Source organism: Hypanus sabinus, chromosome 28, assembly GCF_030144855.1.
Source record: "Hypanus sabinus isolate sHypSab1 chromosome 28, sHypSab1.hap1, whole genome shotgun sequence".
NCBI lineage: Eukaryota > Metazoa > Chordata > Chondrichthyes > Myliobatiformes > Dasyatidae > Hypanus > Hypanus sabinus.
Window position 1 is genome coordinate 42775670 of NC_082733.1, and position 15289 is coordinate 42790958.

General features: G+C 40.3%; 1 protein-coding gene across 3 annotated transcripts in view; it reads right to left on the reverse strand.

Annotated features, from left to right (window-relative positions):
• golm2 (golgi membrane protein 2) overlaps window positions 1-15289 on the reverse strand; it is an 83875-nt gene that overhangs the window by 39226 nt on the left and 29360 nt on the right. For all 3 annotated transcript variants that reach the window (XM_059953039.1, XM_059953040.1, XM_059953041.1), the window contains exons 4-6: window positions 10395-10497; window positions 5106-5223; window positions 521-686 (exon numbers count right to left, since the gene is read on the reverse strand). In XM_059953039.1, the coding sequence (XP_059809022.1) occupies window positions 521-686; window positions 5106-5223; window positions 10395-10497 (387 nt within the window). The remainder of the gene's footprint in view (window positions 1-520; window positions 687-5105; window positions 5224-10394; window positions 10498-15289) is intronic.

Here is a 15289-nt window from a genome sequence, read left to right on the forward strand (position 1 = left end):
AGAATAGCCTTTAACTTGACAGTAGAGTTATCGGAGCACCATCTTTTGACTGTGTTTCCGTAGCAAGCTATTTTTTTTAAAATGAGGCCCAGTTGCTAGCTTGACTTGTCAACCTGACTTGGATTCGAACTCGGGAACCTTCGCTCCGGAATCTGGTGCTGATATTATTGCGCCACCAAGCAGAGGCAAAACATACAAGTGCAAAACTTAAAATATTTTATCTAAGCCTGTATCTCAGCAAGTTCACACAAAGGCAACTGTGCACACCTATAGCTCCAAGAGGGAACCAAATTAAATATTTTCCATAAGCTTCAGAGTTAAGATTTTCATTATAACATTCTATTAGAAAAACATCAGAATAATCCTCCAATTTTCTAGCCAAATAAAATTTTACATACAGTATTGTGTTCAAGTAATACAAATACAAACTGATTGAGTTTGCAATTAACAACTAGTCAAACACATTTACCTGACAGTTAAGATTGAATAAGGGCATAACTTATCTACACGTGTTTCTTACTTAGTAATTTAATCTCGTTGTCCTGATGAGGCTGCAGTTTGCTTCCATCAAGATTAATGGCAGGTTTATTGTTCCTAGCAATCTGTGGTATGTTTTCAAGATTTACTTTTTTGTAATTCCAATCAGATTCACCATGTTTAGATGCTTCCTCTTTCTCCTCTCCAAGCTACAATTCAAAATAAAAACAAAATAGATGCAATTAGAGACAAAAACAAACAGGAATTAGTAATTTGAGTTGAGAAGCTTCCCTTGCCTAAAATTTGTCAGGAATATCTACACTTTGCACTACCTTGTTCGAGCAATTCATTTAGGGACTAGATTGTTTCATGTTATGGTAGCTCAATGCATTCAGCACAAGGAGGAAAGTGGAAGAGAAGCCTAATTTTCTTTGCTATCTCAACAAGCAGCATCATTATGCAACCTTTCAGGGCAGTCAGTAGAGACAATGTCAAACCACAGAGCATTTAGGGCCAGAAATGGTAAAGATGAAGGGCCAATTAACTAAAATAACTACCATTAAGGATATAAGAATTAGAATGGGATGCACAAAGCTCAACATACAGTCATAGAAAAGTACAGGAGAGAAACAAACCCTTCGGCCCATCTAGTCTAAGCCAAAACATTTAAACTGCCTTGTCCCATGAACCTGCACCTGACCATAACCCTTCATACCAGTCGTCCATGTACCTATCCAAACTTCTCTTAAGCAATGAAATCAAGCCCCCAAGCACCACTTGAGCTGGCAGGTCATTCCACACCTACAACCTAGTGAAAAAGCTTCCCCTTGTGTTCCCATGAAACATTTCCCCTTTCGCTCTTAATCTATCACCTCTACTTGTAGTCCCAGTCAACCTCAGTGGGAAAAGCCTGTTTGCATTTACCCTATTTATATCCCTCAATTGTATGTACCTCTATCAAATCTCCCGTCAATCTTCTATGCTTTAGGGATTAAAGATCTAACCTATTCAATCTTTCCTTGTGACTTAGGTGCTCCAGTCCAGGCTGCCACATCTTTGTAAATTTTCTTTGTACGTACTCTCCCAACCTTATTTACATTTTCTTGTAGGTCAGTAACAAAACTGCACATAAAGCTCAAAATTAGGCCTCACCAATGTCTTGTACTACTTCAACATAACATTCCATCACCTGGGCTCAGTACTTTGATTTATGAAGGCCAATGTGCCAGAAGATTTCTTTATGACCCTGTCTACCTGTGACACAACTTTCAATTAAATACATACCTGTATTCCCAGATACCGTTTCTTCTACCACACTCCTCAGAGTCCTACTGTTCACTGTAAGACCTACTCTGGTTGGTCCTTGAAGTGCAACATGTCACACTTGTCTACGTTAAATTCCATCTGCCATTTTTAACCCATTTCCTCACTGTCCACGACACCCCCAAACTTGGTGTCATCCACAAATTTGCTCATCCAGTTAACCACATCAACCAGATCATTGATATAAACAACAAACAACAATGGACCCAGCTCCGATCACTGCGGCATACCTCTAATCACAAGCCTCCAATCAGAGAGGCAACCATTTACTATGACTCTCTGGTTTCTGCCACAAAGCCAATGTCTAATCCAAATTACTACCTCATCCTGAATGCCAAACGTTCAAAAATCTTCTGGACCAAACTCCCATGAGAGACCTTGTCAACTGCAAGTCCATATCGACAATATCCACTGCCTTGCCTTCAGCTTCCATAGTAACTTCCTCGAAAAACTCGAAGATTGGTTAGACACGACCTACCATGCACAAACCCATGCTGATCTCAAATCAGTCAACATCTATCAAATACTTATACATCCGGCCCCTTAGAATACCTTCCAATAAATAACTGATGTCAGGCTCAACGGCCTATGATTTCCTAGTTTATTTTTAGAACCTTTCTTAAACAGTGGGACATCAGCCATCCTCCAGTGTCACACCTACCACTAAGGATTATTTAAGTATCACTGTTGGAGTCCCTGCAATTTCTGCACTTGCCTCCCACAGAGTCCAAAGGAACTGTGGATTACCATTTTGATCTTCCAGAGGAAGAATTTTGTCCCTTGAAATTCTGTTCCCTTAACAGATCTGTAGAATCCCTTACAGTTCTCCTTCACTGTCTGCTACAGCAACCCCATACCTCATTTAGCCCTGATATCTTTCTTGTGTTCTCTTGTTAAGTACTTCATTTGTTTCTACCTGCCTCTACCAGCTATGCACCTTTCCCACACACCACCACCCCGCACCTCCCACCGTAGCCGGGGCTTCAATATTTCTCAACTAAGGTTCCTTAAATTTATTATCTTTACCTTTTATTTTGATAGGTACATACAATCTTTGTACTCTCAACTTCAGTTTTGAAGGCCTCCCTCTTACCAAGTACTCCTTCACCAGAAAACAGCCTGTCCAAATCCACACTTGCCAGATCACTTCTGATAGCATCAAAATTGGCCTTTCTCCGGTTTAGAATCTCAACCCGTGGACCAGACCCATCTTTTCCCATATTCACTTTGAAACTAATGGCATTTTGGTCACTAGATGCAAAGTGCTCCCCTACACAAACTTCTGTTGCCTACCCTGTCTCATTCCCAAATAGCAGATCCAGTATTGCACACACTCTCATTTGGACTTCCATTTACTGATTAAGGAAACTTTCCTGAACACACTTGATAAACTCTATCTCATCTAGTCCTTTTACAGTATAGGAATCCCAGTCAAATGGGGAAGTTAAAAATCACCTACCATAACAACCTAATAGTTCTTTCAAAAGTCTGTGATCTCTTCAAAAATTTGTTCCTCTAAATGCCATGGACTGTTGGGCGGTCTATAATATAACCCCATATTCATGGTCTTATTCCTCAGTTCCACCCAGAACACTTCATTAGACAAGTTCTCCAGTCTGTCCTGACTGAGCACTGCTATGACATTTTCCGACTCGTAATGCCATATCTCTCCCTTTCACTCCTCCCACTGTTGTGTCTAAAACAATGGAACCCCAGAATATTGAGCTGCCAGTCCTGCCCCTCCTGCAACCAAGTCTCATGAATGGCTGCAATGTGTTGATCCCTGCCTGAGCTCATCTGTCTTTTTGACAATACTTCTTGCATTGAAATACACTCAGGACACTTGTCGCACCATGCTCAACCTTTTGCTTCCTGTCTTTGTCCAAGGTCTTACCAACATCTGTCTCCACAACCTCTCCACTATCTGTTCTGGCTCTCTAGTTCCCATCCCCCTGTAACTCCAGTTTAAACCCCACCATGCAGGATAGCAAACCTTCCTGTTATGGTATCAGTCCCCCTCCAGTTCAGATGCAAACCACCTCTTCTGTATAAGTCTGATCTTCTCTGGAGGAGAGCCCAACGATCCAACTATCTGATGCCCTCTCTTCTACAACTCCTTCACCACATGTTAAACCATATGATCTTCCAATTTCTGGTCTCACTAGCACATGCATGGATAGATCACAACTCTGGAGGTCCTGTCTTTTAACTTAGCACTAACTCTGAACTTTATGCAGAACCTCATCACTCTTTCTACCTGTGTCATTGGTAACTACATGGACCACCATCTCTGGCTGCTCACCCTCCGTCTTAAGAATGCTGAGAACTCAATCCGAGATATCCTGGACCCTGGCACCCAGGAGACAACAGGAATCTAGGAATCCAGGAATCTAGTTCTCACACAAAGAATTCCCTTTCTGTTTCCTTAACTAACAAATCCCCTATCACCAAAGTGTGCCTCTTCTCTCCCATTCCCTTCTGAGTCAGAGCCAAACTCAATGCTAGAGACCTGACTGCTGTGACCTTGCTAGGTCATACCCCCCCCCCCCCCGACAGTATCCTGTTGTTGAGGGGATGGCCAAAGGAGTGCTCTGCAATGGCTCTTTAAACCCTTTCCCTTACCTGTCACCCAGTTTCCTGTGTCCTGCTCCTTGATTGTAACTATTTCTCTATATGTCCTATCTATTACCCCATCCGCCTCCTTAGTGATCTAGAATTCATCCAGTTCCAGCTCTAACTCCTTAGTATTAGAAGCTTCTTACAGGTGCAGTAGTCAGAGACACTGGAGGACTCTCTACCTTTGCAGGAAAAGCATTCAACTATGCTGCCTGGCATCCCTATGGTTCTAAATGTGCTAACTCGATGTAATCTTCTATTCCTACCTTCCTAACTAAATGCAAACACTACAGTAAAGCTCCAAAATCTACTGAATACTCAAATTTAGGGTTCAGCATCTGATACACCGGAAAATGTTAGACCATATTACAGTTGACATAAATTGTCTGTTCTCCCCATGACTATGTGGGCTTCACCCTCATGCTCCAGTTTCCTTATACATTGCTAAAACATACGGTTAGGGTTTGGGTTAGTAAGCTGCCCCCAGCACTACCCTTGGACCAATCAGACTGTGTAAGCTGTTTACGCAAAACTATAAATTTCACTGCATGTGACAAATAAAGCCAATCTTCGAATCTTTTCAATCAATGCACCTAAAATTGCACATTACATAGTAAATGAGTTTAAATGCACCCATATATAACAGAACCAATAAAAACAATGTTCTAATCTTTCTCAGCATAGCTTACTTGGTTTCGTTTGGTATCTTCTTCATGTTTTGGAGGCTGATTGTGCACTCTCTGTAGAGTTTTGATTTTCTCTTCACATTGCTCCTTTAGTGCACTGATCTGCTGACCACATTGCAGGCTGCAAAACAATTTCCCAAGATATGTAAGCAATATTTACAACACTAATCTGCATTTCCAAAGTATTTCTCAGATAAAGACTTCTCAAATTGTTCCCAAATTGACACAATAGAACCGGCAATCTATAGGCTTGAACCGTAAACTACAAGGGCAAAGTTACTTGGAGGAAAATAACCATCAGGAACAGCTGAGTTTAACAATGCTGTTGACAAAAGCCTCTTAGGTGGCAAGAACAGGTTGGCAGATTACTATCTGAATGGTGTCGAGTTAGGAAAAGGGGAAGTACAATGAGATCTAGGTGTTCTTGTACATCAGTCACTGAAAGTAAGCATGCAGGTACAACAGGCAGTGAAGAAAGCATGTTGGCCTTCATAACAAGGGGAACTGAGTATAGGAGCAAAGAGGTCCTTCTGCAGTTGTACAGGACCCTGGTGAGACCACACCTGGAGTATTGTGTTCAGTTTTGGTCTCCAAATTTGAGGAAGGACATTCTTGCTATTGAGGGAGTGCAGTGTAGGTTCACGAGGTTAATTCCCAGGATGGCAGGACTGTCATATGTTGAGAGATTGGAGCGACTGGGCTTGTATACACTGGAATTTTGAAGGATGAGAAGGGACCTGATTGAAACATTATTAAGGGATTGGACACGCTAGAGGCAGGAAACATGTTCCCTTTGTTGGGGGGGAAGTCCAGAACCAGAGGCCACAGTTTAAGAATAAGGGGTAGGCCATTTAGAACAGAGTTCAGGAAAAACTTTTTCACTCAGAGTTGTGGACCTATGGAATGCTCTGCCTCAGAAGGCAGTGGAGGCCAATTCTCTGGATGCTTTCAAGAAAGAGTTAGATAGAGCTCTTAAAGATAGTGGAGTCAAGGGATATGGGGAGAAAGGCAGGAACGGGGTAGACTGTGGATGATCAGCCATGATCACATTGAATGGCGGTGCTGGCTCGAAGGGCCAAATAGCCTACTCCTTCACCTATTGTCTATTATCTCTTTACATGTTGGGGGAATATTTTCACACTGCCTGACTTTTTTTGCAAATTGCCCAGTGTGTTGAATTACACAATACCTGCTCCTGTAAATTCTGTTTGCAGAGACCAGGACTGGCCTTATTTTATGGGTTTTAATCAGGAACCAGTAAGGGATTATTTTCACACAGAAGGCAGCCAGAAGTTCCAGCTCAACTGTTTCCTTACTTGGAAGGCTGTGCATAATATTAACAGGGGTTCTTCATCTCGTAATACCAAATTTTAGCCTCTATAGAATATGAACAAGGAATCAAACCTCCCCAATATTCTGTTAGTTTGTTGTAATGCATTGACTTCCCTGTTGAGACAAATTAAGGAACACAGAGAAACCTTCCTGTATTTATATCATTACAAGGTAACAAAGTGACACTGCAGACAATAATAAACAAGATATTCTGCAGATGTTGTAAATCTTGAGCAACACTCAAAATGCTGGAGGAACACAGGTCAGGCATCATCTATAGAAGGGAATAAACAGTCGCTGCTTCAGGTCGAGACTCTTCATTTCCATTTAAAATGTTTAACCCTTTTTTGTTGACATGTCAACGTTTCACAAGACACTAAAATGATTATTGGCATTCTATAGTGTGGTGCTGCACAATAACTGCCTAAAAATGCAGAGATTGTAAAAGTTACTTCTTTATTTACTACATTTTTAGAGATCAAATGGCTATATCTACGTGAAGATATTGGGTGTCAGATTTATATTGTGAGTATTTTCAGGTTGTCTGCTCAAGAATTGTCACATCCATGTTATTGATTTGCAATTGATATTTTCCACTGCTTTGCATGAATGAAATTACAGCATTAGTTGCTATGCAACCATTAGAAATAGCAGACTCAAAAAGATGCTGGCAATGTAAGACTATGTAGCAGCTGGCAGCTTTGAATAAATTCACATTAGACAATGACAGGTAATCTGGATAAATGCAACTCAAATTAGAATTCTGCTATGGTGCTGACAAGACAAATAATCACGTGGACAATAATGCAACCAACTCAAGAGTAGACTAAGTGAAACAAAAAGGGCATTTCAAAGAGTTAAAAGAGAAACTCTTAATACACATTTATACAAATTTGATTCTGATCACTGCATCTGGCCCATTTACTTCAAAAACATTGAAATCTGCACAATTCTGGTGCCATTCTTAAGGGTGGAAAGCTTCCGGGTCCTCCTGTTTCCTTCCACAGTCTAAAAGGCATACCGGATAAGATAACTGATCATTGTAAATTGTCCCATGCTTAGGTTAGGGTTAGTTGAGTTTGCTGGGGTGATAAGACTCGAAGAGCCTACCCCACATATGGTTACCTTGAAAAAGTATTCAGCACCCACAACTGTTTTCAAATTTTCCTGTCTCATTTTCTAAACTTAAATATATTGAAGTTGGTATTGTTCTGCGCTAATCTACAAAACATTGTGTCATGTCAAATCAAAAGAAAAAATCCCAAATCTGTCAATTTACTTAAACAAAATTGAGGCTGCAAAAGTATTCATTCCCTTTGTAATTACTACCAACTTTGCTCAGATGTAATACTGTACAACACTTTACCACCTCATCCAATTTGTTGATGTAGAAAATTGGAGGATCACTGTTTTCAATGAATTCATAATAAATATCCTCTGTAAGGTCGAACAGCACGGTAGATTTTCAACAGTCCAAACCAAAATGAAGACAAAAGATAACTCAAGACAGTCAGATAAAATGTAACAAAAGCACAAATCAGGGGAAGCTTACAAAGGATTCAAATGATTCCAAGTACATTTATTATCAATGTATAAATTACACAACCTTGAGATTCATTCGCTTACAGGCAGCCACAAGCAAACCCAAAAGAACCCAATTTAAAAAGACCAACACCTAATGCGCAGAGAGGGGGAAAAAACAAATCATACAAACAATAAGAGCAAGCAACAGCACCCTAAGCTAAATTGAGCCCAGAGACCTGAACTCCAGAGCAGGTGGAGTAGGCCCATAGCCTTGATCTCAGCTCATCATAGAACAGGGCAAATTGCGGAGAAGCTCACAGATACAATGTGCACAGCAGCCAAAGCAGTCTCACAGACAGCACTACGGAGAGTAGAGTGAACATTGCTGAAGATTGAGTGGAATCAGCCCAACTCTCACCTCTGGTCCCAACATTCCAGCCAGTGTTTAACTCATCCAAACAACAGATCATGCCGTGCACTAGGACCCGGGCCCTGCTGCAGTGATACACTCTGGGTCTAGACCTCGCCACCAGCCCAAAGTCATTCAACCTTTTCAAATCAGCTTAGTGCTTAGATAGATTTGACCTCGCTCCCAGTACGGGCACCAAAACTCATCCGCCTTGATTTCTCACTGAATCACTCACTCCAACCCCATCTGCGAATTCAACACCATCATAAACATCTAACGCTCCAACTTTGCAACGCACCAGAAAGTCTCAACTCTTAAGTCCACTTTGCCTTCACTCGCCTCGTCGTTTGCAATGATAGTTCACCACAATTTACCCCCAAAAAATGTTATTAATAATGTTTTTATGCATTTTAAAGGCACTGAACAGTGTTGGAGCTCAGTGTGGTCCACCATGAAAAAGTGGATAAAATATGAAAGCAAAGCCACACTGCCTCAAACCCTAAACTTTGTCACAGGAGAAGGTGGCTACTGTGATGCCAACAGTCACTGAGTGAGCTGCAGGAATCAACAGCTACAACTGGAGATGAAGTGCATGGCTCCACAATTTCTAAGGCCTTGCACAATAAAGGTATTTATGGAAGTGTAGCAAGGAAGCCCTGGCTTTAAAAAAAGCATATCCTTGCCCATAAATACTTTGTAAAGTATCAATTAGAAGATACTGTAAAGATAGGAAAGAAGGTCTTGTGGTTGGATGAGATTGAAGTGGAATTTTTTTATCCTCAAAACCAAGCAGTACATATGGCATAAATCTAATACTGCAAAGTATGGGCTAGTAGCATCATGCTAAGATGATGCTTTTCAGAAGCAGGGACTGAATATCTAGTCAGGTTTGATGGGAGGACGAATGCTGGAAATAGAGAGCCTCTGGCAGAGAGCATAAACTGACGAGGAAGTTTGTCTTTCAGGAGGGCAAACACCCAAAGCAAACTGCCAGAGCAACCATGGAGTGGCTTTAAATAAAAAAAATTATGTCTTGGGTGGCCCAGTCAGACTCCTGACCTTATCCCAACAGAACATCTCTGGCCAAGACCTCAAGATTGTTGTCCACTGCCACTCCCCAAATAACCTAGCACACCTTACGCAATTTTGCGAGGAGGACCAGGCAAACCTTGCTCCATCACATTGTGCAAAGCTGATAAAGACTTATCTAAAAAACTACTGACCTTAATAGCTGTGAGCTATTCAACTAAGTACACAGCAAAGGGGGATGAATACTTTGAAATGTCAGCAGTTCTGTTTATCATACTTAACAATTTTCCCTGTTTTTTGGGCTCTGATAAAAGGAGGATGTGATTCACAAATAAAAATTCTCAGTTAAATTATCCAAAATCTCTGGTTGCGATACTCATGAATATTTTTACATGACACTGTATAACTCATACACAAGACAATAATATTACCACAAATTTAACAGATAATATATTCCAGAAGATGACATTTACAAAGTGCATTTCTGGCACAAGTTAAAAAATAAACACTATAATGCTACAGGCTCTTCATAAGTGATGAGAATTGGGTGGTGGCAGGGAGTTCAGTCATCACATGGCCTGGCAGAAAAAGCTGTTTCCCATACTAACAGCCTGTCCTCATGCTAAGGTGCCTCCTGCCTGATGGTATCGTGTCAAAGAGATTATGGAACGGAGGGAAATGATCTTTGACAATACCAAGGGCTCTGCTAAGCAGATGGGTGGAAGAGACACTGCTAATCCTCTAAGGATTTCTTGCAAACCCTGTTAATCATCTATGAAAGGGATGAGTCGATGTTTTGGGTAAGAACTAATATCTGATGCTGTCTGACTTGTTGAGTTTCTCTAGCATTTTGTGTGTGTGCGTTACTCTGGATTTCCAGCATCTTCAGAATCTCATATGATTTGAAGGGTCACTTCAACTATTTTCATTTAATTTAGACAGCTCAATTTCAATTGTCAATTCCATGTTGAAGGATGAGAAAAACATCAAGATTTTACCTCTCATATTCTAATTTCTTCTCCAAGGTTGTGGAATTTCTCCGGTACTCCTGAAGCTGTTCATCCTGCTTAATGAACTCTTGTCGTAACTCGGTGAGTTGCTCTGTCACAGAGAAATATACTTCAGATGGATTAAATATACTACATTGATCACAGATGTACAGCTCAGAATAAGGCCCTTCGGCCCAAATCATCCATGCTGACTGCATTGCCTATTTATGCTAATGACACTTTCCTGCATTGCATCCCCTCCTCTTCTGTCCTAATATCTTTTAGATACCAATTGTATCTGCCTCTATCTCTACCATTTTCTATGGCAGCTTGCTCCAAATAACCACCACCCTCAACCCAAGCATTGATTTCTGTTGCCCTTCAGGTCTTCCCCCCCTCCCCACTGTGGGAAAAAGGCTGCATAAAGTAGATAATCAGCCCTCAATCTTACAAACCTCTACAAGTGGCTAACAGCTATGCAAAATCTCTTTCAGGAAGAATCTTAGCCCCACTAATCTAACTTTTATTCCTTTAACTTCCTGGAGCAGCAGCATAAATAACATTTCCTCTACTTTTGTACTCCATCTGTCATACCTAAAACTTTTATAGCCCAAGAGGTGGAGCTGCCCTTCCCTCAACTATGTTCCTGTGACAGCAACATTTTATCATGGGCTCTGAACATCTATACTCTGAGCTTCTTACTTGAGTGAGACTCCTGTATTAAATTAAACTTAGTTACGCCTCCCAGCCAACTCATGCTTCCCCACCCATCTCTCTGCTCTACCAACTGGACCTGCCTGTTCCCAACCTTACTTATGCCATGGGCCCCAGTTTGGGAAACAATGTTCTACAATATTCTTACTCCTCACTTGCTTTGCTCTTATTCTAAGTTCCATCCCAAACCTTCCAGAGCAGGAGCAGAAATCCTCTCTGCATGGATATATCATACCAGTTATATTACCACAAGAAAAATATTTGTCAAATGAAATTAAGAGGACACACATTTAGCACTTTTAGCCCTGGTAAATATTTCCACATGCATCATGAATGTAAAAAGCAATCAAATCTTGTGGAATGATAGTTGCTACCATCTATAGCAGGTGTGAATGGACACAATATTTGAGTGGACTACAATATTTTAAGAACAGCAAGTGCTGGAAACACTCGGCAGGCTGGGGGTGGTTAAGCATTGGTGGAAGGAGAAACAGTTGACATTTCACATCTGAGATCCTCCATCAGTACTGGAATAAAGCTCTAATCCAAGCTAAAATAAGTTTGAATAGAATGAGCCGAGAGTTTCCACACAGGGAAAGAGTATAACCAGAAACCACTCATATCAGGAAATCCAACAGAATGGGGAAACTCAGGTCAGACAGCTTCTAATGAGGAGAATAAACAGTCAACATGGAGCTGAGTCACTTCAACTCAGTACTATTGAAATGTCTCAGCCTGAAAAGCCATTTATTCCTCTCCTTAGTGTTACCTCACTTGCAGAGTTCCTCCAGCATTTTGACTCTTGCTCAAGATTTCCAGCATCTATAGAATCTCTGAGAATGAAGAAACTCATATTTGTAGAGTACATCTTTATTGCAGTAGCTATCAATTCTGGCAGTCCAGTAAAAGTGGAAGCAATCTGGAATATATCACATTGTAAGGGAGATACAAAATAATCCCTAGAAACATTATGGAGGAACTCAGCATATCAAGCAGCATTGTTTGATCCTTCATTGGGACTGGAATTGAAGGCATCAGAAGCCAGAATAAGGCGAGTACAAGCTGGCAGGTGATAGGTGAGACCAGATGAGGGCAAAGGTGGGTGGGTGGGAGAGGGCGATGAAGTGAGAAGCTGGGAGGTGATAAGAAGAGGTAAACAGCTGAAGAAGGGATCTGATAGGAGAGGGGCCATGAAAAAATATTATTCCTCTCCATAGATGCTGCCTGATCAGCTGAGTTTCTCCAATACTATGTACTGTACAAAATACTGCTATTTTATTCAATGCTCTGCCACCAGAGATCTTGTCATTAGGACAGTGAGCTGTTTACTGTACTGTTTACATTAGTGGTCACCAACCAGTCAATCACAATCGACTGGTCGATCTTTGAGACTTTCTCCAGTAGATCCAGGGGGAAAAAAAAATGAAAGATGTGCACCAGGCAGAAAAGACCAGAAGCAAAACCCTGCAACCCGGAAACAAGCTCTCCCCACAAACAGCTCTCCACAGTGGGAGCACTGCTACATCACCATTATCCTAATTGGCATCGACTTGCCTTTATAATGTTCACATTACAACACTTCTCCCCCTTTAAATTCCAACATTCCCCAAATGTAAAAGAACTGGGAAACAAAAAACAGTGGTGTCATGAGCTTGCGTACCTCTGAAACTTATACTAGTGTCTCAGTAAGAGTTTACCAATACAAAACACATGAAAACGTGGCAGATTCGATATTCAATCTAACAAAGTAAACTGTCCATTCAAATATTCAGTCTGTCAGGTGGTTTGCGAGGGCGCTGTGCTGAAACAGATGAAAATTATTAAATCTAAGTACAGGAGCTGTCTTACTGACAGACACCTCACAGACGGTCTCAAACTGGCCATCTGTAGTTTGAGCCAAATTTCAGGGAACGAGCAGAAAGTATTCGGCCCTAGTCATCACACTGAGTGCAACAGTCAATATTTATTCATTTATTTTTCCTGCTGAAATAAGACTAAATAAGGAAACAGAATTAAAACTGTTGTAATGTGAGCAATATAAAAATAAGTAATACCAATTAAAATAATGGTAACATTGCAACACTCCCACCACAGAAAGCCACCTGCAAAGAGAGACTGCTTCCGGGGCTGCGAGGCTCCACTTCCAGACCCTTCTGCCCGGTGTGCGTGTGTGTCTAAATGATTTAGTAGGTCAATCTTGCCTTTCACTCAGGGCGAGGTAGGGGATCTTGGGCTTCAAAAGGTTGGCAACCACTAGCTTACATGTTCTGCACACTAAATATATTTTGAATTATATTTTAATAATTTACTTGTGGTAATGTATTTTATATACTGTGTGTGATGCATGTTTTGTGGGTGCACTGTTGTCCAGAGGAACATTATTTCATTTGATTGTATACATGTACAGTCAGGTGACAATAAACTTGAACTTCAAATTCTTCTCTTCCAAAACAATGTTCTCTCATGGTACCACACAGATATACATTTGAAAGGGTGGTTATGACATGATGATGGTTTTATTAACCTCAACTGAAATGGACAAGTCACTGAACCAAAGGTAGTGGGAGATGATCAATGGCCTTGAGGGTTGGATTAGTAACTGAAAAGGTTTAGAGAACCACAGACAGGGGAGGCACAAGAGTAATAAAAACTGTACAGAGGCACGTAAAGGAAATTAGTAAGGCAAAGTCAAAATGTGGTGAGAAAGTTCAAAGTAAATCCAAAATCATTTTACAAATAATTTAGGGGCTTTAGAATAATGTAAGAGCAAGGCCCATGAAGGACAATATGCAATCTGTATGGAGACAGAAGGTACAGATGGAGCTCGAAATGTTTACTTTTCATCAGTATTCACAAATGAAACTGATTTTGTAGTGGGAAGATTCAGCAAAGGGAGAGGTTAAATTCTAGTGCAAGTTACCGAATAACGAACTAGTACTCTGCATGCTTAAAGTCTGATAAATCGCAACAAGATTTATCCCAGTCTGCTGGGAGAGACAAACAAAGAGAATAATAGCTTGTGACTGACATTTTAAAATCTTTTGCTGGCCACATGTGAGGTTACAGATGACGAGGTTGGCAAACATACCCCCTTAACAAGGACAGCAAATAAAAGCGTGGCAATTGCAGACCTGTCACCCCAACAGCAGTAGCAAGGAAATTATTAGGAAAGAATTCTGAGAACAGGATTAATAAGCACTTTAGAAAGGCTGAAACTGATCAGAGATGGTCAGTATGGCTTTGTCAAGAACAGATCCTATCCGACCAATCTGATTTTATTTATTTATTTATTTTTTAAAAAGAGGAAACAACGTGCATTGATGAGGACAACAAGATCAGGCTTTTATATTTATTTCCATTTAATATTTTAATATATTTTAAAATATATATTTTAGTTATATTAACTGTAATATTTTCACTTTGTTGTAATTAAGCATGGGCACTGTCACATGGACGAAACAGCACAGAAACTAAACAAACACTGTTCTATGATGAATTCATTTACCCAAAACTTTAGTCAAGAACTTAGTTAAGAGCTAGCACAAACTGAATTGAAAACTAATAATCATACAGAATTGTTGAAATAGAATTGAAGGTTTTGGACTTTGTTACCGACATAGTTGACAAAGTGGTTTTAATTTCACAAAATTCCTCACAGTTCAGAAAGATCCAATTAATTTTAAAAAATAGTTAATGTATATCCTTTATTCATAAAGCGAGGGTGCCATAAGGAAAACAGCTGCATACAGTTAGCTTAGCATTTCAGCGAAAATACTGAAAACTGTCTCGTACGCTATGCCAGGGTATTTAAAAAAAAATCAAAGTAATCAGTCAGCCTAACTTAACTCAGTTTTATGAAAATGTTTTATCAACCTATTGGCTCTCTGAAGTAATAAGCTGTGGATAAAGGAAAACTAGCAGAAGTACTATAGAGTACTTAGGTTTCCAGAAGGCATTTGATTAACACCATTAATAAGGAAAATAAAAATTCATGATTGATGTGGATAGAGATTTAGCTAGCTAACACAAAACAGTAAGAATAAATGCATTTTTCTTTCTGGTTGCCAAGACAATGTGTGGTGCATTATACCCCAGTGTGGTACTGGGGTCTCAACATTTTTCAATTTATACAAATGACAGATGAACACTCTAAAGGGATGTTAAACTTGCTGTTCACACAAAAATAGGTA